At 42.9% G+C, this 26277-nt stretch overlaps 1 protein-coding gene across 3 annotated transcripts in view; it reads right to left on the bottom strand.

Annotated features, from left to right (window-relative positions):
- The window catches only part of sh2b3 (SH2B adaptor protein 3), a 68354-nt gene that overhangs the window by 23971 nt on the left and 18106 nt on the right, over nucleotides 1-26277 (bottom strand). For all 3 annotated transcript variants that reach the window (XM_060907769.1, XM_060907771.1, XM_060907770.1), the window contains exons 2-4: nucleotides 23252-24082; nucleotides 3037-3138; nucleotides 2849-2943 (exon numbers count right to left, since the gene is read on the bottom strand). In XM_060907769.1, the coding sequence (XP_060763752.1) occupies nucleotides 2849-2943; nucleotides 3037-3138; nucleotides 23252-24055 (1001 nt within the window). In that variant the 5' untranslated portion in view covers nucleotides 24056-24082. The remainder of the gene's footprint in view (nucleotides 1-2848; nucleotides 2944-3036; nucleotides 3139-23251; nucleotides 24083-26277) is intronic.

Below are 26277 nucleotides of genomic sequence, written 5' to 3'. Positions count from 1 at the left end.
GTGTGTGTTCATGACAGCAGTGTGTGTGTTTATAACAGCAGTGTTTGTGTGTATAACAGCAGATTGTGTTAATAACAGCTGTGTGTTTATGACAGCAGTGTGTGCGTGTGTGTGTGTTTATAACAGTAGTATGTATGTGTGTTTATAACATCAGTATGTGTGTGTTTATAACAGCAGCGTGTGTGTGTTTGTGTTTATGACAGCAGTGTGTGTGTGTTTATAACAACTGTGTGCGTTTATAACAGCAGTGTGTGTTTATGACAGCAGTGTGTGTTTATAACAGCAGTGTGTGTTTGTGTGTATAACAGCAGATTGTGTTAATAACAGCCGTGTGTTTATGACAACTGTGTGTGTATAACAGCAGTGTGTGTTTATAACAGCAGTGTGTCTTTATAACAGCAGTGTGTCTTTATAACAGCAGTGTGTGTCTTTATAACAGCAGTGTGTGTCTTTATAACAGCAGTGTGTGTCTATAACAGCAGTGTGTCTTTATAACAGCAGTGTGTCTTTATAACAGCAGTGTGTGTCTATATAACAGCAGTGTGTCTTTATAACAGCAGTGTGTGTCTATAACAGCAGTGTGTGTCTATAACAGCAGTGTGTGTTTATAACAGCAGTGTGTCTTTATAACAGCAGTGTGTGTCTATAACAGCAGTGTGTGTTTATAACAGCAGTGTGTGTCTTTATAACAGCAGTGTGTCTTTATAACAGCAGTGTGTCTTTATAACAGCAGTGTGTGTCTTTATAACAGCAGTGTGTCTCTTTATAACAGCAGTGTGTCTTTATAACAGCATGTGTGTTTATAACAGCAGCGTGTGTTTGTGTTTATGACAGCAGTGTGTGTGTTTATAACAACTGTGTGCGTTTATAACAGCAGTGTGTTTATGACAGCAGTGTGTGTTTATAACAGCAGTGTGTTTGTGTGTATAACAGCAGATTGTGTTAATAACAGCCGTGTGTTTATGACAGCAGTGTGTGTTTATAACAACTGTGTGTGTATAACAGCAGTGTGTGTTTATAACAGCAGTGTGTCTTTATAACAGCAGTGTGTCTTTATAACAGCAGTGTGTGTGTTTATAACAGCAGTGTGTGTGTTTATAACAGCAGTGTGTGTCTTTATAACAGCAGTGTGTCTTTATAACAGCAGTGTGTCTTTATAACAGCAGTGTGTGTCTATAACAGCAGTGTGTGTCTATAACAGCAGTGTGTCTTTATAACAGCAGTGTGTGTCTATAACAGCAGTGTGTCTTTATAACAGCAGTGTGTGTTTATAACAGCAGTGTGTCTTTATAACAGCAGTGTGTCTTTATAACAGCAGTGTGTGTGTTTATAACAGCAGTGTGTTTATAACAGCAGTGTGTCTTTATAACAGCAGTTTGTGTGTTTATAACAGCAGTGTGTGTCTTTATAACAGCAGTGTGTGTCTTTGTAACAGCAGTGTGTGTTTATAACAGCAGTGTGTGTGTTTATAACAGCAGTGTGTTAATGTGCAACTTTTTCAAAAACCCTCTTAAAGTACATTTACAATCTTAAGTGCACACTGAACACCACAGTGTACTGTACAACTGATTATCAGTATATGACTGACTGCACGTGTGCATGTGTTTATATGTAAAGACGTTTCTCAGAATTCTAGACATCTGCAGAAATGCAAAAGGTCCTGAGATTTCCCTACTGAGAAAACCCACTCACTTCCTCTTACACACACACACACACACACACACTTGTACTTCTATCGTTGTGGGGACTCACTGACATAATACAATCTGTCACCCCCAAATGCCTAACCCCACTCTTTACTCTAACCCTGCCCCTTACCCTAACCCCACTCTTTACTCTAACCCTGCCCCTTACCCTAACCCCACTCTTTACTCTAACCCTTACCCTTACCCTAACCTCGCCCCTTACCCTAACCCCACTCTTTACTCTAACCCTGCCCCTTACCCTAACCCCACTCTTTACTCTAACCCTTACCCTTACCCTAACCTCGCCCCTTACCCTAACCCCACTCTTTACTCTAACCCTGCCCCTTACCCTAAACCCACTCTTTACTCTAACCCTGCCCCTTACCCTAAACCCACTCTTTACTCTAACCCTGCCCCTTACCCTAACCTCGCCCCTTACCCTAACCCCACTCTTTACTCTAACCCTGCCCCTTACCCTAACCCCACTCTTTACCCTAACCCCACTCTTTACCCTGCCCCTTACCCTAACCCCACTCTTTACTCTAACCCTTACCCTAACCTCGCCCCTTACCCTAACCCCACTCTTTACTCTAACCCTTACCCTAACCTCGCCCCTTACCCTAACCCCACTCTTTACTCTAACCCTTACCCTAACCTCGCCCCTTACCCTAACCCCACTCTTTACCCTAACCCTTACCCTAACCCCGTCCCTTACCCTAACCCCACTCTTTACTCTAACCCCGTCCCTTACCCTAACCCCACTCTTTACTCTAACCCCGCCCCTTACCCTAACCCCACTCTTTACTCTAACCCTGCCCCTTACCCTAACCCCACTCTTTTCTCTAACCCTGCCCCTTACCCTAACCCCACTCTTTACTCTAACCCTGCCCCTTACCCTAACCCCACCCCTTACCCTAACGCCACTCTTTACTCTAAGCCTACCCCTTACTCTAACCCCACCCCTAACCCCACTCCTTACACTAACCCCACCCCTAACCTGAACACTGAGTCTTAATCTACATACAGCTCTTTGAAGAAGCAGAGAACAGACAAAATGTCCTCACCTCACAAAAATGTCCTCAGTCTGTTGGGGAAAAAAATGTATTCTGGTCCTCAATATATAGCAAGTACACACACACACACACACACACACACACACACACCTGGTGCTGATACAGCTTCTGAGTTCTGATGTCCAGGTATTCAGCTGCTGTTCATCATCAGCCTCCAATATCAAGCTGCTGGGACAGTTACTAACCTGAGAGAGAGAGAGGGAGAGTACAACATGTGTTTTAAAAAAGGACATTTTCTTTTGTGTGTGTGTGTGTGTGTGTGCGCGCGTGCACGCTACCTTTAATACGAATGTGTTGATGTTGTCAGGCATTTCTAGTCGATTACAGCATCGGATCTCCTGTATGTCAGAGCAGCGCACTTTCAGCTTCGGACTCGAACCCTGTGAAACACACACACACACACACACACACACACATGTAAATATTATTTACAGTGAAGTGTAACAAGTGTTTAGAACTTGTATCATGAACAAAAAGTAAGTATTCATAAGAAAAAAAAGACATTTAAAAATGAAATGTAAAGGCAGAAGTATTCAGACAGCACAGATGCAGAAGGTTAGCGTTTGGCTGCAAAGCAGTCATCGGGACTTTGAGCTTAGAGATGTCTACAGTCAGAGCTAATCATCTTTCTGCAGCTCTGTGGTTCACAGTTTTGATTCCGTTCCTCTCAGAAATCATCTTCAACTCCACGGAGGATCCTCTGACGGAGTCACAATTCCAAAATCTCTGGCAGATGTTCATTGGGATGGGACTGGAGTCAGGAGACTGGCTCAGCCACGCAAGGCCTTCTACAGTTACTGGGGCTGTCGGTTTGGACTCGCTGTGTTGTGAAACATCAGCCTGTGAAACTCCAGGTTTAGTTTGGATTCTCCTCTAACGTGTCCTGGAACGTCCCTCTGTTCATGTGTCAATGACGTGTAGCGCTACAGTACCGTCTGCAGCCAAGCAGCTCCGTATCATGATGCTCCCACCACCGTGCTTCAGCGGGATCAGAGCGGTAGATGATTATGGTGAAGCTGATTGCTTACTGTTGTGTGTGTAACCTGTCCAGATGTGCACTCCCACCTGCACATTTTCACACCAGCTGTTATTAAAATAAAAACAAAAAGTGTCCAAATATTTAATTTACCTCAATGTGCAAATGAATAAAACGCTCTTCTGATGTACATAAACATGTTACTGCAGCCTTTCACAAGTTCTAACAGTCAAGACAAACAAGAACTAATCTCTCTCTCACACACACACACACACACACACACACACAAGTATATTGCAATGGCATGTGAGACAGAGACAAATTCAACATTCATTGCAAAAATAATTTCATTTCCCATTCTTAAGTTCTATTCTTGGTCATCATTCCTCGAGCACAGAACACACACACACACACACACACACACACACACACACAGAAAACAGAACTGGACAAGATTATTCTTTTGAAGTTTGTGTTTCGTGACTCATCTGGTCCGAGCAGCATTAGTCACACAGTGGGAGGTGAGAAAGGAAACACTCACTAAATTCCACTTCCTCTTTCACGAAAACTCCTGCATGCACGAAGATGTTGAAACGCGATACACATCAGGACGCGAGGACTCTGGGCAGATAACATTTCGCTCATTTTTGTCTGCGAGTCTGACCGTTCCACATCATTCATTAATGGTCTTCAAACACTGCTGGTATTTATACTGCAACACACACACACACACACACACACACACCACTCTCCTCCTTATGTGTTTATTCTGCTGTAGATGAAGATTAAGCTTACAGCTTCACCTCTGACACTGGAAACTCCTTCCAGAAACATTAAATCAATTCCAGAAAACATCAACAGTCCCACAGTTTGTGATGTTTATCATCACTGGTGCATCTGTCGTACACGTCCCTGTGAAGGAGCTGTTGCTATAGAAACAATAACACGTTAGAACGAGTGCATTAATATGAACCTGTGATTTGCAGCTGCACTTCTGTCAGATAATTAAGCAACATCTTCTGACCAATCAGGATCCAGAACTCAGCAGGGGCTCAGGGGAATACTCATCAAGCGTCACACTGCAGGCGAATAAAGCGTCAGAGTTTGTGCTTCACGTCGTCTTTGATGACCGCGGCCTGGCAGTTTAAATGAATCTGATATTTAGCAGAATTCTCTAAAAGAGGAGCTCCAGAAGAAGGGCCAGGAATCTGCTGCGGATCTGAAACGGCTCCTCCTCCAGGGGTTTGATGTGATGAGTGTAAAGAGTGCAGGCTTCACATGGGGAGAGCTGGAGAGCGTTAAAGTAACTTGAGCTGATGTGAGCAGGTTGCTCTTGCGCTCCATCTCCACTGGGTTACGGAGCTCCACTGCTCCACTGGCTCAGGAAGATCCTTTCTGAGGTGTTGAGATCGATGGTGTTTTTATATTCATGTCGTCTGATGACCCGAGTCTGCGCTCAGGACTGATTCTTACCTCGACAGACCTTTGTGGTCGGCTGTCTTTGGTCACAGCAGCACTGAATTGGCTGCTGATAACACAAGCGCTTTATGGTATGCGTTCAAAGACCTGCGATGTCCACTGACGCCCAAAGAAATCATTTGCCAGGAGATATTTTAGTACAAAGTCCCAAACTCCACTTTGCGCAGGGACACAGGAGTCAGTTTCCCGTTGACTGAACTGCCAGCAGCCACAGCTCTGTAGGACGCTCGGGGAGAACCTCCAGTCCAGTTGAGGGCAGTAGTGTCTCAGCAGGCAAGGCTGTGGGTCATACGGAGATCAGACTCCATGAGAGTTTTGTCTTTCACGACCGTCACCATGTCAGATTAGACAATCAGAGTCATCAGTGCTGGCCGTGTCTCAGTCAGGAGACTGGCAACGCTACAGGTTTGACCCCAGCCAATCATCAATCACGCCACGTCAATCAGAAGGAAGAGAGGGACCGGGGGGGATGGAGAGAGAGGGGGAGAGGATGGAGAAAGAGAGAGCGAAGATGGAGAGAGAGGATGGGGACAGAGAGAGAGAATGAGATTTACTAAAGCCATAAATTAGGGATCATGGACACATTTTAATCCCCCTCTTGTGTCTCATGATAAACTTTGAGGTTTGAACTCTGTTTCAGGAGCAAAATGGAGGAACACACACACACACACACACACACACACCTTCATCCTGTTTACAGGCTACAGAAAGTGAACCACAACACACAGAGAGTGAGACAGCGAGAGGGAGAGACAGAAAAAGACTAAACGGAGAGAGAGAGACAGCGGGGCTTTCCGTGGCTAACACACTGAGGTCGGCTGCAGGTGTCAGCTACACCAGTGACCCTCGCATCCTCTCTCTCTCACACAAAGATTTTCCACATAAAACCACCACCACACCATGTAAACACTTAATGAGTATAAATACACACTTGGCATACACACATAGCTGCACACTAATGACGACGGCTTCGTTTTGTTGAAACCACACAGCTCCAGCTCACGCGCTTCCTTTAGCGTATCGTTAGCGCCAGGGACCGTCTCTGACTAATTCAACCAGCTTCTCTTCCGTGTCTTTCCTCTCTGAGCTAAATGGTTTGTTTCAGATGTTCATTAATACTAGCTTGTGAATTTTCACTAGCATCAGCTATGTCGTTTTGCTTCATCAACAGCTGGCGAGTCTGACTGGGGAATTAACTCTCCAGCGTTAGATCCATTTTCAATAATCATCACAGTGAGCGAATATTTCACTTCCTAATCTCTCACTGATTTAAGATGAAATCCTGAACTTTATTCTTCATTTATTCCTGATGAAACGGGTTTATCGGAGCTGTGGGATCTGAACACATTAACTTACCATCATCTCTCACACGTGAGACACATTAAAAAAACCTTTAACACCCATTTTGAAAGAAACATCGATACTTCTCAAGCACACAGGACTGTTTTAGCTCGCTAACTAACGCTAACCAGCTACTAACTAAATGTTTATAGTGGTGGTTAGCTGAACAGGTTAATGAACTGAGGTTTGTGTTTTTAACCTGGAACTAATCACGCCGTTTCGAGCAGGCTGTAGCTGAACAGGATCAGTATTCACTCCAGAGGAAGTGAGACCACGGTGTAAAAATAACAATGCAACAAGTTTGTGCTTTACGTGCGCAGGATTAAAAATTCAAGTATTTTTTGCACGCAGAATAATGTTTGTGCAGAGACACAAAACACAAGATTAAAACGTCACACTTTAAATTAATCTTTAAAACTAACTGCTGGGTATTACTAAACACCAAACTGCGTTAATTTGACAAGTTTTTTTTTTTGGTGGAACATTTAAACCCATAACCCAGATAAATACAGTGTGAATAGATGTAAAGATAAAAATTAATCGAATCAGATCGGATCAGTAGTGAATCAAAATGTATCAAATCATTACTTATATACTGTAACATCTCAAAAGAAGGAGATTCACTGAAACATAACCAAAGTGGTTTTCTGTTTCTGACCATCACTTATAGAACTAAATCACTGATCGCTTACATAACTAATCACTTATAGAACTAATCACTGATCACTTACACAACTAATCAATTACATAAATAATCACTGATCACTTATATAACTAATCACTGATCACTCACAGAACTAAACACTTACATAACTAATCACTGATCGCTTACAGAACAAATCACTAATAGTTAACAGAACTAATCACTGATCACTTACAGAACTAAATCACAAATAGCTCACAGAACCAATCACTGATCACTTACATAACTAATCACAGACGATGTGTATAACTAATAACCGATCACTTACAAAACGAGTTACGGATGGAATATAACTAATCACTGATCACTCACATAACTAATCAATGATCACTTACAGAACTAATCGCTGATCACTTACAAAACAAATCTCTGATGGTGTATATAACTAATCACTGATTGCTTACAGAACTAATAAATGGTCACTTACATAACTAATCACGGATGATGTGCATAACTAATCACTGATCACTTGCAAAACTAATCACAGATGGTGTATTTAACTAAATCACTGATCGCTTACAGAACTAATCAATGATCACTTACAGAACAATTCACTGATCACTTACAAAACTAGTCACTGATGAGACATATAACTAATCACTGATCGCTTACAGAACCAATCACTGACCGCTTACTAAGCTGAATCACTAATAGTTCACAGAACCAATCACGGATCACTTACACAACTAATCACAGACAATGTGCATTTACTAATCACAGATCACTTACAAAACTAACCACTGATTATATATATAACTAATCACTGATCACTCACACAACTAATCAATGACCACTTACATAACTAATCGCTGATCACTTACAAAACAAATCTCTGATGGTGTATATAACTAATCACTGATTGCTTACAGAACTAATAAATGGTCTCTTACATAACTAATCACTGATCACTTGCATAACTAATCACAGATGATGTGCATAACTAAGCCCAGATCACTTGCAAAACTAATCACAGATGGTGTATATAACTAAATCACTGATCACTTACACCATCTGCGACGCCATCTGCGAGGACTGCGCACACCTCCCAAAAACTGTGACCACCGCAGACAGCCTCGCAGACAGTGTCGCAGACAAGTGGGCTCTGATTGGTCCACTCTACATCCGCTGTACATGCACTTCTGCTTCCCTACTTTCCCGGTTTGGTTTGTTTTCACGACCGCCATTTTTAAAAACACGAACGAAGATGGAGCAGCACGAAGAGCGGTTGATCGAGGAAGTGAGGAAGTACGTACATCTATACGACTCCAGTTCTAGTCATTACAAGTAACCGGAGGATAAACACTTCACTAACCACACCCACCAACTACTCCTAGCGATTTCGCGACTTCACGCTCCCTTGCGTTGTGGCGGTGAATAACATTGCGCACGCCTATTACTCCCCGCTCAACGATAAATTACAACTGTCTGCGAAAAGCTATCTGCGAAAGCCTTGTCGCAAGAGCATGCAGAGGCCTTGAATCACTAATAGCTTACAGAACTAATCACCAATCACTTACAGAACTAATCACTGATTGTGTGCATAATTAATCACCGACTGCTTACAGAACAAATCACAGATGATGTGCATAACTAATCACTGATCGCTTACAGAACAAAATCACTAATAGTTTACAGAACTAAATCACTGATCTCTTACAGAACTAATCACTGAACATGTACATAACTAATCACCAAATACTTACAGAACCAATGATCGATTGGTGTGCATAACTAATCACCAATCACTTACATAACTAATCACTGACCACCCGCATAACAAATCACTGATTATATGCATAACTAATCACCAATTGCTTGCAAAACTAATCACCGACTGGTGTGTATAACTGATCAACGATCATTTACAGAACTAATCATTGATCACTTACCAAACTAATCACTTATTGTGTGCACGACTAATCACCTATCACTTACAGAACTAATCAATCATCGATTGGTGTGCATAACTAATCGCCGATCGCTTACAGAACTAAATCACTGATAGTTTACAGAACCAATCACTAATCACTTACAGAACTAATCACTGATTGCTTACATAACTAAATCACTAATAGTTTACAGAACCAATCACTGATCGCTTACAGAACTAATCACCAAGGACTTACTAAACATTGAGCACTTACAGAACTAATCAGTGATCACTTACAGAAATCAACCAGTGATTACTTATAGAACTAATCACGATGCACGTATAGAACAGGATACGGAAATGAACTGGAGCGCTCATTTGTATATTAAAGCTTTCTGTAATGTCACTACTGCAGCATTAGTGTTGTGATATCAATGAAAAACACCGTATGATGCTGCTGTGCTAATAACCATCACACACACACACACACACACACACACACCCCGTTTGAGTCATCTCAGCACCGATCAGTCATTTCAGTAATTCTGAGAAAGCCGACAACATGTACACTGCAAGAGCACGTGTGCGCGCGTGTGTGTGTGTGTGTGTGTGTGTGTGTGTATTAGTGCACTATTTCTCAGTTTTATGCTGAATACTGGGTGTGCGTATGTGTGGAAACTGGGCCGTGTGTGTGATGTGTGTGAAACTGAAACTGTGGTGTCGATATGAATCAGTGCAGATGGTATCGCCGATCTTTCTGCTGAAATTACTGCGAGGAAAAATATCAACACTCATTCCCTCTCACACACACACACACACACACTCTTACATCCACACATATTCTGAAAACAATAAATCCACTAAAGAGTCAAGTTTAATTCATTCTGAGTTTGATGCACTACGTTTGGGTGAATTTAAGTTTACACACAGAATGTGAGAACATACCGATAATAATAATAATAATAATAATAATAATAATAATAATAATCATCATCATAATAATAATGTTCAATTTATATAGCGCCTTTCTCTAAACCCAAGGTCGCTTCACAATAATAGGCAGAAAAAAAAAGTCCACCAAATAGAGGTCAGGATGTCATTCCAGTGGTGTAGCAGCCACAGTCCCACCAAAAGGCACACGAAACCAAGTCCCACATCTCCAGCACAGCCACCGTCAGCAACATTGCTCGAACACCACGCCATGGATCCACAAAGCGAGCACAGAAGCACCGCCACGCAGAGCGCCGGTACGTCCCAAACCGCCTGCACAGCCGCCGCGACGCCACCGAGCAACATCGCTCAGAACATCACGCCAAGCACTAAAGCACAGAGCGCTGGACAACCACGATGTTAAAATGAGCAACGAGCTCACTGCAGTCCACAGCTGGGAGCGCAGGCATCACCCACAGCAAACCAAGGCCTGGAGGGAACCAACACCCAAAACTGGGTCCGGAGCTACGCCACAACCAGCGGACAAAACACTCAAACAAACATCAAACAGAGGAAAAAAATAGAATAAAAAAAGGAGAGAAAATAAAATAAAAAAGCTCCGGTGAGAAGCGGCAGCCAGAATGCGCACGACGTACTCTCAACCGGAAACAGAAAGCCTCTGGCTGATGGGACTCTACAACTTCAGAAAGACATGGAAAATTTTTTGAATGTCACAAAGCACACTGACGAGATTCAAGAACATCAGAACCCACACTGACGAGATTCAAGAACATCAGAACCCACACTGAGGAGATTGTGGACCATCAGAACCCACACTGACGAGATTCAAGAACATCAGAACCCACACTGAGGAGATTGTGGACCATCAGAACCCACACTGAGGAGATTCAAGAACATCAGAACCCACACTGACAAGATTCAAGAACATCAGAACCCACACTGACGAGATTCAAGAACATCAGAACCCACACTGAGGAGATTGTGGACCATCAGAACCCACACTGAGGAGATTGTGGACCATCAGAACCCACACTGAGGAGATTCAAGAACATCAGAACCCACAATAGGGAGATTGTGGACCATCAGAACCCACAATAAGGAGATTCTGGACCATCAAAGCCCAAACTGAAGAGTGTGTGGACCATCAGAACCCACACTGAGGAGATTCTAGAACATCAAAACATACAGTGACAAAATTCTAGATCATCAGAACCCATACTCACACAATTATAGAATGTCAGAAAACACAGATGAGATTCTAGAAGATCAGACCACACGCCCATGGGACTCTACACCATCAGACCCTGTGCTGAAGTGATGGTGAAGACAGTAGAGGGTTTATATTAAACTCCTATCCCTCAGGATGTGCTCGTCGTCGGGGGACAGAGACGTTTTAAAGAGATCAAAGTAGAAAGGAAACGTTTCAGTCTCGACTTGACTTGGGTGACGAGAGAACATCACACAATACAGGTTCAGGATATTTAGCTTTATAGTGTGTATCAGAGCGCAGCAAAACGACGAGAAGTACAATTTAGTAACAAAAAGAGGTCTCCGCTAGTACACAAATTATTATTATTATTATTATATTTGCACTGAAATCTTGTTGACTCTCAGATGTGGGGCAGAAGAAAGTCAGAAATGACTGTGCATGTAGCTGTGCGTGCGTGCGCGCGTGTGTGTGTGTGTGTGTGCGCACAGAACGCTAACACACAGCAGATGTAAGGATGCGGTTTTGTCGAGTTTGAAGTATTTTCCGTTCCACTGGCTGAAATCGTGAGATGGAAAACACACGAACGCTCATCTGGATTTAAACGCATGTTCTCACATCACAACCTTTTATCTCTCATCAGAGTTTGTAGTATTCTCACCATCTCAAAACGGCCACCGCGTCTTCAAATCGCCCGAAACAAAGCTGTGGTGCTGGAACACAAGCCATCCCGGACGCTGTGATGATAACGTCAGGTGTTAAATATCGTGGGGTTTTATTTTATTCGATAAGATCAGCAGCTGTTTCACCCTGTGACTGAACGCTGAATTTCAGTATCAAGGGAATGTTTACCATTTCAACCGTTCACAATGAACCTGTGTGTGTGTGTGTCAGGTTTCACCCTCACTTTCTACGTAGCCTGCTTTATTCATGAAGTCTTATAACCGCTTGAAACACAGAACTTGGCCAGGTTTTGGTTCGTTTGGTTTTTTTACATTTGGACCAAATTGCTAGTTTTATGTTCTGAAATAAACGCAGGTGTGAGCGCCACGCTCTCAGGAACGTATTCATTCAAACTAGTTTAATGTCTAAAACGTACACCATCAGCGCCTGAGCGCACGCTCGCCGTATAGCTTTACTCTGGAATGTGTATAAACACTGATAATCACTCAGAGTTTCACGAACAGAAATCTCAGTGTTCATCAGAGCACCACTAAACACCACCGGGTTAAATCAGTCACTCTGAACTGCACATCACTGAAGGTGTTGATTAGTTTTCTGTCACAGCAGTGCAGCTGCACATCACAGGTTTATATTAACGAGGTGTTTAATATGGTTTCTATAGTAACAGCTCGTTCGCAGGGGCGTGTACGGAGGACGCTCCACGAATAATAAACCGATTCATAAACTGGTTTACTGTTGAGGAAACGGGTTTATGTAACGTCACATGTACGGGAGGAGTCTCCAGTGTCCGTGAAGGGACAGACGGAGGAGACGCTGGAGCTTTAAGAGACGCACAGAGACTGCAGAGGGAACGACTGTTTATCGCTGATCTGACAGAAGTGAGAAGAGGAACTAACGTTAAACGTTCCGATAAATGAATAAGATTGTAATCGTTGGCAAACTGCTGAGGTACAGGAGGAATAAAACACGGCTGTTACAGGAAAATAATCAACTTCATGGCCGTAACACCAACGCACTGTTGATTAATTTCCTCTACGTCTTTGTTTGAAGGTGTTTATAAGTCAAATCTAATACACTTCAGGACTGAGATCCAGCATTATTCAATTCACTTCCCGTTCAGACTAAAAGGTGCGTACTGTCGGTGCTCGGACTGTCTCTAGAGAAACCTCTGAAATCCAAAGAAACCGTTTCACAAACAATAATAATTAATAATCTACTTTAACTTTATCAGTATAATTCCTGTTAGTGTCTGAATACTTTCATTATTATTATTAATTTGTTTATTGCTGCACAGTTCTTTTCCCCCCTCGTTATACTATCGCTGTTACATCTACACTTTCATTCGATCGATTAAAGAATCATATCATTAAAGGAGAACTGAAGTCATTTTTAAACTTGTTTTATTTCTTAATTAACATGTTATTCATTCAATTACATGTTCGGTTTTAGTAACCTTATATCGTGACTCATACTGGCAACTAATTGCAATTAAATATTATACTTATCGGCCTGTTCGGTTTTTAGCCGTGTTGAATTTAGTTCGTTTGGTCGATGGCAGGCGTCGCTTATCCACGCGATCTTCACGAGACTTGTGCGAGACTTCGAAACATGAAGTGTCAGCCAGGTGTCAGTGCCGCCATTTTGAAAACTGTTTTCCAAACGAAATATCGTACAAAAACGAGTTTAAAGTGCATATCATGGGTAAATTCAGGAGCAAGATCAGTGTAACTCTCCTATTTTATATTAAACTTTGGTCAAATATCTGTCACATTCTGCATTTTGTGCAATTTTTTTACCTTGCGCAATACCAGAAAAATTCAGTTGAAATCAAGCCATTTGAGGCGAATTGGTCCGCCTCTGAACAAACTCAGCATTTGGATTTCCCGGGAAACATTGATTTTCGTGACGCCGCGTGCGGGACGCCTCCCTCTGAATCCTACGTCAGCGCTGGTTTGTTTATGAGAAAACGACCTGGTGGTTTTCTGCAAATTTCTTCAACGTTATCACGTAATTATTGAAATGGTTAACAGATGTATTGTAGGAGGGTGTAGCAACACCAGTCTTGATGGGATTAGTACTCATCGTTTCCCAAAAGACCGGACAATGAGAGAGAAATGGGAGCGCTTGGTCTACACAGGCTGTGCACTGAAACCATGCAAAGCTCGCGCAGCCTGCTGGCGCTTCCGCAGGTGACGTCACGAATCTGGCTCCAGACTCCCTTGGGATTTTTCCAGACACGTTTTGTTATTTTATTTTTTTCTGCTGTAGACAGATGGCCTTGTGCAAAATTACCCTTCTGGATGAGTGTGTAAAGGGACATTCTTTCATATAAAAAAGAAATTGGCCAAGGATATGCACTTTAAATGACGATTACTGCCTACTTTTTTCAAACTTTCCTGATTGCTATCAAAACAAACAAAACTTCTGGCTTGATTACGTCAGCATTCGAAAGAGGGCGCGCATGTCTTTTGAGAACGTTGGCAGATGTTGGTGACTTTGATTTCCGCTGTTTTACTTCCGTCCTACGATGTCTCGCACAGGTCTCAACGAATCTCGTTTACGGCCATTGCTTTGACATATGGACTGATATATTACAGCATATTTCAAACACTCAGAACTTGCCATAGCAGCAACAAAATAACGATCAAAATGCATTCCGATATTTAATAAAATGAGAGAAATAGAATTTTGATAAAAAATCTGAAAGGCAGTATTGACCCATCCCACGTGACGTCACGACAAATGCGGCTGCCATTTTGGACATGAACTACCAGTAGTCTACCACAGCCAACAACGAGGAACGACGGCGAAGCATCGAAAGGAATATAGCCATCAAAGAAAGTTTTTACTTTCAGCAAGACTTCCATCATGCCATTATATTGTTGTGCACCTGGATGTAGTAACCATCAACACACAAGGCAAGATTTATCATTTTATCAGATCCCGACAGATGCTGACCGACGGAGAAGATAGATGGTCTCGAAAATATTGGCAAAATGATGTTTACTGACATAGCAATCGTGTGTAACGGGAAGCATTTGCATATCCGAAGTGTTGTGTTTACATCAAAGATAAAATAAACCGATATGACAACGACTGCTGCTGCCAGGTTGGGGACACAAACTAGTAGAAAGGAAGTGTGCTAACAGTGCCAACACACTTCCTTTGTGGTCGATTCTGCTTTAAGGTAAGATGCATTTAATTATTCGTCTGCTGTGGGTTTGGAATCGGTAGCCTGACCGATTCGTTCATGTTTGTGGTGCCATTTGTTTGTTGACGCGTGTTGAAATGGAAGATTGGTTGTTGACATGATTTCCAGTGACGCTTTGGTGCTGCTGTGGATCAAATGTGTTGAGTAGCCTGACTGTTTTTTTTTTTTCTTGCGTGTGGTATCATTGTTGACGCGAGGTTGTTTTTTGAACATGCCAATGCAGACACGATTTCCCCTGATGAGTTATGACTTCAGACGCGATGCGTGTGTGGAGGTGTGGAGTCCGCGTGATATGTGCGTAAGAGAGGCTTCTCATGTGTTTGGAGATCCGCGCTCCGAGACAAGCGCAAGCACCCCCCCCCCCCCCCCCCCCCCCCAAAGGGAAAAAAGGGACCCCCGAAAATATCGGCATAGTTCGAACACTGGGTTGGAGAAAGTAATGGCAAATAGTGAGCGCACAAACCATAGAAGGTAAACTGTACACAGCGCCAGGGCAGTGTGATGGTATGTCTACTTTTAGATTGTGTTAGCTTATCAATGAACACACTCGTCACTCGACGAGTTTCACGTCTTTACGACGGATACTTAAATGTGTGTTAGGTATTATTGTTGCAGTCTAAGCAGTCATTGTAGCAGCTAGATGAGCGAGAACCGAAAGGGTCTGTGCCATAAACCGTTATTTCTTCATGTCCAAAATGGCGGTCGCGTTTACGAAGGTCACATGAGTGGGAAGGGTCAATAGCTTTAAAAGAGAACTGAAGGCAAATTTTTTAAGTGTAGGTCATAAAAAGAATTTCCCCGACATCTAATTATTTTTGTTTAGTGACTGAAAGCTACTGAATTCAAATCACAGACTTCCAATTTTAATAGTTTTTTTTTTTTTTAAATAGAACAATTAATGAATTTATCTCCACATGGCCCCAAATTCTCCGGTATTTTTTCCTGCTTCACCATGACCCAATTCAAGATACTATGTCATGCATCACATGACGTGGTGGGCTTTCTCCGTTCACGCAAGGCATTGTGGGATATAAATTTGAAACAGGAGAGAAAAACGTAGGACGCGAGTGTGCGAATGAAACGTGAAAGAGCGACTACAGTAACGGAAAGCGAGAAGAAAAGACGTTATGTTATATACAAAGGAAAGGAAACGCAGGACCAAACTAATAAATATTGGCGCTCAGCGAGCACCTCGGTGTGATCAGCTGTTCGTTTAGCGACAGAATGATGGAACTGTCAGTGCACGCTCAAAGGGAAACCTGTAGATGGCAGTAATGCAACACTGTGGATGCCAGCTGCCGTAAAACCCAAAAGAAGAAGGTAAACCTGCGCATGCGCACACGGACTTCCTCTGTCTGCTTGACTGCGCCAAGCGAGCGATTTCATGCACATTATTTGCTTTAATTCCCTCAAATTAAATAACTTCCCAGCCACAGAATGGCCTGATATTTTGTGAGATATTACAGAAATAAACACATCACAACAGGCCTGTAATTTCATCATTTTAGGGGCGGGGCCACTTGGCCTTTTGTGCTGTCAATTTTTTGAGGGCACCAAGGCCATAAAATAAAACAATGAATTTAATTTAAGGACTAATGACTCTTCTGAGGAAGATTGGAGTCTCAGTCGAAACTATCAAGCAGGTAAAGAAACGTCTCCTACACTATTATGTCTGAAGATAAGAAAACATTGAACACATCTAAACTTATCAATCCATCACTCACTTCAAAAACTGTAAAACTTATTAAACCTATATCCTCCCATCATTTTTGTTCAGTTGACCCCGAATGTGCGAGAGCATCTTCAGACTGTACTACTACGCAGATTTTTGATTCATCAGCATTGAGCCTGGAGTTCATCAGAATGTTTGACTGTAAATGGAACATATACTAGCATGCAGGCTACTGATTAACCCATAAGAGCCCAGACCCATTTCTCAATCAAGGACAATTATTGAGGAAATAAAATCAACTAAATAGACGACAAAGAAAACATTTCTGACCTTTTATTTTTTAAAATAGCACTTTCATGTCTCAAGATCTGAAATATTAAATTGCAAATTTGCAGAACACTGCAACACTATTACACTGTTAACCCCAAAGTTCATTCTATGCAAACAGTTTGAGTAAATTCCACTTTTAAAGATGAGTTTTATTGCATTACTTAAACAGTGTGAGTATATGAAGAGTATATGAGACAGTCATTGGGTTACTCATCTCATCTCATCATCTCTAGCCGCTTTATCCTTCTACAGGGTCGCAGGCGAGCTGGAGCCTATCCCAGCTGACTACGGGCGAAAGGCGGGGTACACCCTGGACAAGTCGCCAGGTCATCACAGGGCTGACACATAGACACAGACAACCATTCACACTCACATTCACACCTACGCTCAATTTAGAGTCACCAGTTAACCTAACCTGCATGTCTTTGGACTGTGGGGGAAACCGGAGCACCCGGAGGAAACCCACGCGGACACGGGGAGAACATGCAAACTCCACACAGAAGGACCCTCGCCAGCCCCGGGGCTCGAACCCGGACCTTCTTGCTGTGAGGCGACAGCGCTAACCACTACACCACCGTGCCGCCCCATTGGGTTACTCATTTTTGTAATTTAAACAAACTTAAACTATCCTGTTTTACCTCAGGCCACAGTGCTGCCCTGCTGTGATTGGCTCAAAACTCAAGACAAGTCTGTGCTTGTCCGTTGACGGCTACAGAGGAAGTTGCGCCATTTTCTAATTTACACAGAGCAATGTAAGGTCTTTGCACTGTGCCTGCTCCTTGGACAATATGCCTGCATTTTTCTGTTTTTAACAATGAGATAAAATCTCTTGCGATGGTGATCTCGTCAAGATGGCAGCAGTTACACTTCGGTTAAACAGCAAAAAGAAACTTACAATACTAGTAACAAAACAACACTAACTGCATAGATTAAAAAAGTGGCTATGAACAGACACCAGCACACATCACGCATCATATTACAGCAGGAGCAAGCAGTAGGAGCATCCATGACCTCACGCTTAAAGCTCGACAAAGGAAAACTTGACAGCAAGCTAATTAGCATTTGTTAGCGGCTACAGTCGGTACTCGGCACGTTAAAAGTGGGTCAACGTTGTAACGACATAACGTTACTGTACAAGCAATGCTTATTTAACGCTAACAAACTTAAGCCCTATAGACCCTTTTCAGTCACGTGACCTTCGTAAACGCGACCACCATTTTGGACATGTAGTGGACTTCGGCTCGAATCAGTCTGAATGCGAGGAAGGCGACAAACGAAAAACATAAAAGAAAAAGGAGCAAGATGCAAAAAACACCTTCACTATCCAGCGACGTACCGTAGGGCATTTACAGGGCGAGCAGAGGGAGAGGGATTTGCAAAAATTGAGGTTAAAACACCTTCACTTTGTCTCAGATAATTTTTCCTCTATTGGTATCATTGCTCAAGTTTCAAATTTAACTTAATTCTTATATATCTCCAATATTTAGTATTATACAGTTGTGCTCATAAGTTTACATACCCTGGCAGAATTTTTGCTTTCTTGGCCTTTTTTCAGAGAATATGAATGATAACACAACAACTTTTCCCCCCACTCATGGTTAGTGGTTGGGTGAAGCCATTTATTGATAAACAACTGTGTTTTCTATTTTTAAATCATAATGACAACAAAAAACATCCAAATGACCCTGATCAAAAGTTTACATACCCCAGTTCTTAATACCGTGTATTGCCCCCTCTAACATCAGCGACAGCCTGAAGTCTTTTGTGGTCGTTGTGGATGAGGCTCTTTATGTTCTCAGATGGTAAAGCTGCCCATTCTTCTTGGCAAAAAGCCTCCAGTTCCTGTAAATTCCTGGGCTGTCTTGCATGAACTGCGCGCCTGAGATCTCCCCAGAGTGGCTCAATGATACTGAGGTCAGGAGACTGAGATGGCCACTCCAGAACCTTCGCTTTGTTCTGCTGTAGCCAATGACAGGTCGACTTGGCCTTGTGTTTTGGATCGTTGTCATGTTGGAACATCCAAGTACTGTACGTCCCATGCGCAGCTTCCGGGCTGATGAGTGCAAATTTGCCTGCAGTATTTGCTGATAACGTGCTGCATTCATCTTTCCTTCAACTTTGACCAAGTTTCCTGTGCCTTTGTAGCTCACACACCCCCAAAACATCAGCGATCCACCTCCGTGCTTTACAGTAGGAATGGTGTTCCTTTCATCATAGGCCTTGTTGACGCCTCTCCAAATGTAACGTTTATGGTTGTGGCAAAAAGTTCAATTTTGGTCTCATCACTCCAAATTACCTTGTTCCAGAAGTTGAGGCTTGTCTCTGTGCTGTTTGGCGTATTGTCGGCGAGATACTTTGTGGCATTCGCTTGGTTTTAACAGAGCCCCTGATTTTCCATTTGTTAATCAGTTTGAACACTGCTGACTGGCATTATCAATTCCTTGGATATCTTTTTGTATCCCTTTCCTGTTTTATACAGTTCAAATACCTTTTCCTATAGATCCGTTGACAATTCTTTTGCTTTCCCCATGACTCAGAATCCAGAAACGTCAGTGGTTGGATGAAAGATGCAGGAGTCTGTCTGGATCCCAGAAACTCACTCAGCTTTTATGCGCACACACCGATTACAAGCAAACAGATCACAGGTGAGGATGTTACGGTACCTTTAGTAGCCATTCAAACCCATTTGTGTCAACTTCTGTGCATGCTATCAGGCCAAAATCACCAGGGTATGTGAACTTTTGATCAGGGTCATTTGGGTAGTTTCTGTTGTCATTATGATTTAAAAAGAGAAAACACAGTCGTTTGACAATAAATGGTTTCACCCAACCACTAAGCATGAGTGGAAAAGATGTTTTTGTGTGATCATTCATATTCTCTGAAAAATGGCCAAAGAATCATAGATTCTGCCAGGGTATGTAAACTTATGAGCACAACTGTAAGTAAAAGGGGAGGGGCGGCACGGTGGTGTAGTGGTTAGCGCTGTCGCCTCACAGCAAGAAGGTCCTGGGTTCGAGCCCCGTGGCCGGCGAGGGCCTTTCTGTGCGGAGTTTGCATGTTCTCCCCGTGTCCGCGTGGGTTTCCTCCGGGTGCTCCGGTTTCCCCCACAGTCCAAAGACATGCAGGTTAGGTTAACTGGTGACTCTAAATTGAGCGTAGGTGTGAATGTGAGTGTGAATGGTTGTCTGTGTCTATGTGTCAGCCCTGTGATGACCTGGCGACTTGTTCAGGGTGAACCCCGCCTTTCACCCGTAGTCAGCTAGGATAGGATCCAGCTCGCCTGCGACCCTGTAGAACAGGATAAAGCGGCTAGAAATAATGAGAGATGAGTAAAAGGGTTTTTTTTTTGTATCTCAGGCTAGAAAATGTTCTTATAGCTTTTATATTTAGTATTATAAGTTTAACAATTAGTATTTAGGGTTTTTAATATTAGTAGTGTGTGTATATTTAGCTTTTATATCCAGTGAAAAGCCATATTTGTGAAAACTCTGATATTAATAAATCTTCCTCTGAATTTTCTGTGTAACAAAAATGGCTGAAGTTTGGCGTCACGGTTCTGTCTGACCATCAGTCCACGTTTTCGTCTCTGATCCACAAAAACAAACCTGAAGACACTAAAGACGACGTCCACCCAGACTGCTCCTGTCCATCAGACTCTGTGCATTGGACCTTCAGACACACACTTCCTATATCTTCCTATATATGGTCATGACTTCCTGTTCTACTTAATCTTTCTGGTGATGGCTCACACCTGCTCCTTGGTTCCCACTTCCTGTATGTGGACACCACTTCTTCTTCTCTAGTGATCAGTTCCCCTGTTTCTGCTTCGCGTTCGAGTTCGTGGTCTTGCCCACAAAACCTGCAATGTCCCGCGTCATTTACTGCGACTCAGCAGCATGAGGTTCCTGCTATCGGTTCCTCTGGAACACTTTTCCGGATGTGAACAACGAATAACGATGACGGGCTTCGAGTGAAACGGCTGAAATGTGCTGAGACGGGAAATTCTTCAGTCTTGTTTTTATCTGGAACGGTCACGGCGGTTTTGGACTTGATGAGCGTTTGGGCAGATTTTCATGGCACTTTGGGGGAAGCAACCAGAGGGAACACACACACACACTTGTAGTCATGCAGCCTCTCATCACAAAGAAATCACAAAAAACTATTCACAAATTTATTTCTGATGTTAACATCCAGAAGTGTGTGTGAGCGAGCTTTATGAGAGATTTATAAATGTATTCAACATCCAGGAAATAATGTTCCAAAATGCTTCATGTGTTTATCCGATTTAACGATTTTAATCAGCACTTTATTATTTTATAAACACCGCCAGGTGCATTTTGTAAAACTATAAAACATTCCTTTATTCATCAGGAAGAGTTTGTGCACGTCGCTTTTCAGCCTTGACGTTCTTTCCTCTTCTCCTTCTGTCATCTTGCACTGAACCACAATAGAGAAGGTCTGACGTGACGCCGTGGTTTAAAACCGACTGAACTTGGACGGCGGATGATCAGATTAGAACGATGCGGAGCTCGGCCGTCTCTACACGCTGAGCTAGCGCTTCCCTGGAACACAAGCGCTAATCATCAGACCCACAGCAGCTTCCTCTTTCTTCCTCTCCCAGAGTGCTGGAGGAGGGGGGAAAACAAAACAGAAAAGAAGCCTCGTAGATTTGGGGCTGATCTGAGATCAGGGCTCCTCACTGAACTCCTCATGCTGACACTCAGCTGTGTGACACCAGAAACTGATCTCGGAGCAACAGGAACATTAACACAGCTGCAGCTGCTGGAGGTCAGCGCGGCTAAAGATAAACTTTTGACTGCTTTTAGTCCATCAGTGTCACGAATAATCACACACGTTTACGCCCAACAAGCTGGGACATTAAATGTAACTACAATTGGATAAAAAGTAGAACGCTGAAGAAAACAAACAAACAATCTCGACTCAAGTGAATTTGATACTTTAGCATGATAAAAATAAATTTTAAAAACTTTATGTAAAATGTCAGTATGTGGTTTAATAGCTGCCCTTCAGTCAGACTCATTGACACTCGCATTCCCTTTTCAGACTTTTGCTCCTTTTTGTAACTTAAAAAATTCCCACTTCAAACCTTAAACCCTTTCAGCATTTGAACACATTTAGGAGTGTGTGTGTGTGTGTGTGTGTGTGTGTGTGTGTGTGAGTGAGAGAGAAGGGAAACAGCATGTGGTTTAAAAGGCACAGGTGAGCTGCACTGCCTCATTAAGGGCTTTAATGATGTGACAGAATGGGCACGCTCAACAAGTGTGTGTGTGTGTGTGTGTGTGTACTGTGTAGCTCTTTTGCCTTATACGGTACGACTTAAGATTCAGCAAGTCTGCCAAGATTCCTCCTTAACTATCACCCAATCAGGATCCGGCTCCAGTCATGACCCCCTGCACCTGACTGGCTACTGAAATGACCAGCAGTTACACCCCTCAGAGAGAGAGAGAGAGAGAGAGAGAGAGAGAGAGAGACTCATACACAGCTGTAGTCTCGAGCCAGCGTTCTCATTTCGTCACTGTGATTTTTTTTTTTGTCCGAGTGTACCTACCCAGGTTCGTAATGTTAATTAAAATAAAACAAACAAACATTAAAAACCATCAACACAAACTGAAATCCATGCGTATGGAATAAACCATTAACCCTCCTGATGGAGCGGTTTATTCCAGCAAGTACACTCCAGCACCGACGCTGTAACACACCATTCCCTGACCTGAGACTGTCCCAGTGGGCGTGGCCTAATATCCTGATGAACACGCTGGACGCGCGGCCCTCCACCGGAGACCGTGAGTGTGACGCTTTCACTCACTGCTCAGCTTTCTCATGCGCAGGTGACCTTTTACTCACGAATCAGCTTTGTGGGACTGGAACAGAACTCACACACTATTCCATCCTCACACTGTACACCTTCAGGAAGTGTGAGGTTTGGAGGTAACCATGGCGAGACACCAACATACACTCACTACATCATTTCATCTGAACAATCGTTAACTTCACTTGAACCATATAAAAGGTTGTAGAACACATTTTTGGAATCTCCACGACTCTTACCTTGGGCGGATTGTAGAGCTCAAGCTCGAACCTGTCGTTAATCCTCCGAAGCAGCAGGCGGCAGCGCATCCAGCGTGGGGCCGTATCTGAAATCGTATCATTTACCTCCAGGTACCTTAAATGTCCTTCCCTGCATACATTTCCTGTGTCCTGCCGTGATTTTGTGCTGCGCGTCCTCAGACGGTTCAGCAGCTGGAAGCCACCGTGCGCCGCTGTATCCGAGAAGCGTTCCGCTGAAGCCCCGCCTCTTCTTTCTGACTCGTCCCCGGAGCTGGCATGGACCGAGTCATCATGCGATGGACGTCTCTTGAACAACTGGCAAACACTTCTTCTAAACTGAGAAAGGACATTGTCACGTGAGGGCAAAGCAGGTGAAGTGGCGTAATTCTCAGCAAGCTCCACCCCTTGGGTGTGTCCAACTGGTCTGTGTGTAGTGAAGTTTTGTAGCGGTTGCTCCCGCTCCAGTTTTGGTGGCAAAATGACAAATGATGTTCCACGCACTGGTCGACCTGTTTCCCGGTAATCGAGCACTCCAGCGAAGGTGCATGCACGCCCAGTCAAGGGAGGGGGCGGGGCTTCTTCTTTGGCCACCTCTCGCTGGAAGTGGTGCTGGAAGATGGTGCTGAAGTGCCTGCTGAATTTCTCCGGAGAAACGACATCGTGCGGTGGTCGAGTTCTAGCGAAACGGCGATAATGTTGCGCCAACTCTCGCGCTGTGGCACTCGCATGAAGCTCGCAAAACTCCCTCCAGCCACAAGGGGGTGCTATGCTGCTCGGGGTCTCTTCAATAGTGTTGCCATTCATTGCAGTAACCAGCACAGCTGAGAAACACTGTGTTGAGGAGAGACGCAGAGACAGAAGTGAGTTAGAGAACACGGAGACTGCAGAGGGTTATACATTCTGCTCAGAAATCAGAAGTGAAACTGTCAGAGGAGGAAACGTTCACTGCGCTGTCACAAGATCTCAAACACACATACACAAGTGTCACCTGAGAGCAAATCTACTCAGAAATGAGTAAACGTGTGTGTGTGTGTGTGTGTGTGTGTGTGTTAAACACCAACGAAGTTTAGTGTTCACCCAACAGTTCACATGTTGCTGAATGTTTGATGTCAGTGTACCGCTGACGTCTGAAATGATATGAACTAAACAAATTTCATGTGTTTTAATAGTGCATGTTGGTGTTTTTTGATGAATGTTGATGTTTAGTGGTGTTTATTGGTGAATGTTAGTGTTTATTGATTAATGGTGGTATTTGATGGTGAATGTACTGTAGGTGTTTCATTGAATATTGTTGTTCATAGTGTGAACACTGTGTGTGGTGATGAATGTTGATGGGTTAACCCGACATTAACCCTAACCCTAGGTGATGAATGATAGTGAATGATGGTGTGTGATGGTAAATAATATTGTTTAGCAGTGCATGCTGGGGTTTTCATGGTGAACATTGTTGTGTGATGGCGAATGTTGGTGTTTTGATGGTGTATGGTGGTGAATGGTCACGTGTGACAGTGAATAATATTGTTTAGCAGTGCATGCTGGTGTTTTCATGGTGAACATTGTTGTGTGATGTGATTGTTGGTATGTGGTGATGAATGTTGGCATTCTGATGACGAATGACGGTGTTTCATTGAATATTGTTTATATGGTGAACCTTGTGTGTGATGGTGAATGATGGTGTGTGGTGAATGTTGGTATGAGGTGGTGATAATGGCGTCTGATGCTGAATATTGATGTGAGGTCATAAATGTTGGTGCTTGATGGTGAACGTTAGTGGTTTTATTGTGAATATTACTGTACGTTAGTGAATGTTGTGGTTGGATTATGAATATGGTGAACGGTAATGCTTTATTGTGAATATTACTGTACGTTAGTGAAGGCTGAAGTTGGATTATGGTGAACGTTAGTGGTTTTATTGTGAATGTTACTGTACATTAGTGAATGTTGTGGTAGGATTGTGAATATGGTGAACGTTAATGCTTTATTGTGAATATTACTGTACGTTAGTGAATGTTGTGGTTGGATCATGGTGAACGTTAGTGGTTTTATTGTGAATATTACTGTACGTTACTGAAGGCTGAAGTTGGATCATGGTGAACGTTAGTGGTTTTATTGTGAATATTACTGTACGTTACTGAAGGCTGAAGTTGGATCATGGTGAACGTTAGTGGTTTTATTGTGATTACTGTACATTAGTGAATGTTATACTTGGATCATGGTGAACGTTAGTGGTTTTATTGTGAATATTACTGTACGTTAGTGAAGGCTGAAGTTGGATCATGGTGAACGTTAGTGGTTTTATTGTGAATATTACTGTACGTTAGTGAATGTTGTGGTTGGATCATGGTGAACGTTAGTGGTTTTATTGTGATTACTGTACATTAGTGAATGTTATACTTGGATAATGGTGAACGTTAGTGGTTTTATTGTGAATATTACTGTACGTTAGTGAAGGCTGAAGTTGGATCATGGTGAACGTTAGTGGTTTTATTGTGAATATTACTGTACGTTAGTGAATGTTGTGGTTGGATCATGGTGAACGTTAGTGCCTGATGGTGACTGTGTTTTGCCGTGGAACTGTTGAGCCTAAACGTGTTACACAGCGCAATGCAGAATGACAGCACAGTGAAAAGTCATAAGGTACATCAGAAATTCTGTTGTCGAGCCCCCGTTTGGTTTTAGATCTTGCACAACATGACACAGATGTTGGCCTAACAGAATGTGACATGCGTAAAGCCTGCTGTCTATGAATGAAGAGGAATTTAATCATCAGTTTCATTGACCACAGAAGTGCAGAGTGCTCTCAGTATCACACACACACACACACACACGAGCCAACGCACTATTAGAATGACTCATATACACTCTCACACACAGACACACTCACACAGACACACTCTCAGAGGAAGTGAATGGTTAATCTGACACAGGTTACTTGACATGGCCGTGTGAGAACACAAGCAAGATCAGAAAGAAGACTCTTTGATGTAATGAGTGAATGAAGAAACGATTTCTGAGATAAACGCAGA

The sequence above is a fragment of the Neoarius graeffei genome, chromosome 24 (genome assembly GCF_027579695.1).
Source record: "Neoarius graeffei isolate fNeoGra1 chromosome 24, fNeoGra1.pri, whole genome shotgun sequence".
Classification (NCBI taxonomy): Eukaryota; Metazoa; Chordata; class Actinopteri; order Siluriformes; family Ariidae; genus Neoarius; species Neoarius graeffei.
Note: the sequence above shows the minus strand (reverse complement) of the source record. Positions and strands in the feature narration are given on the sequence as shown.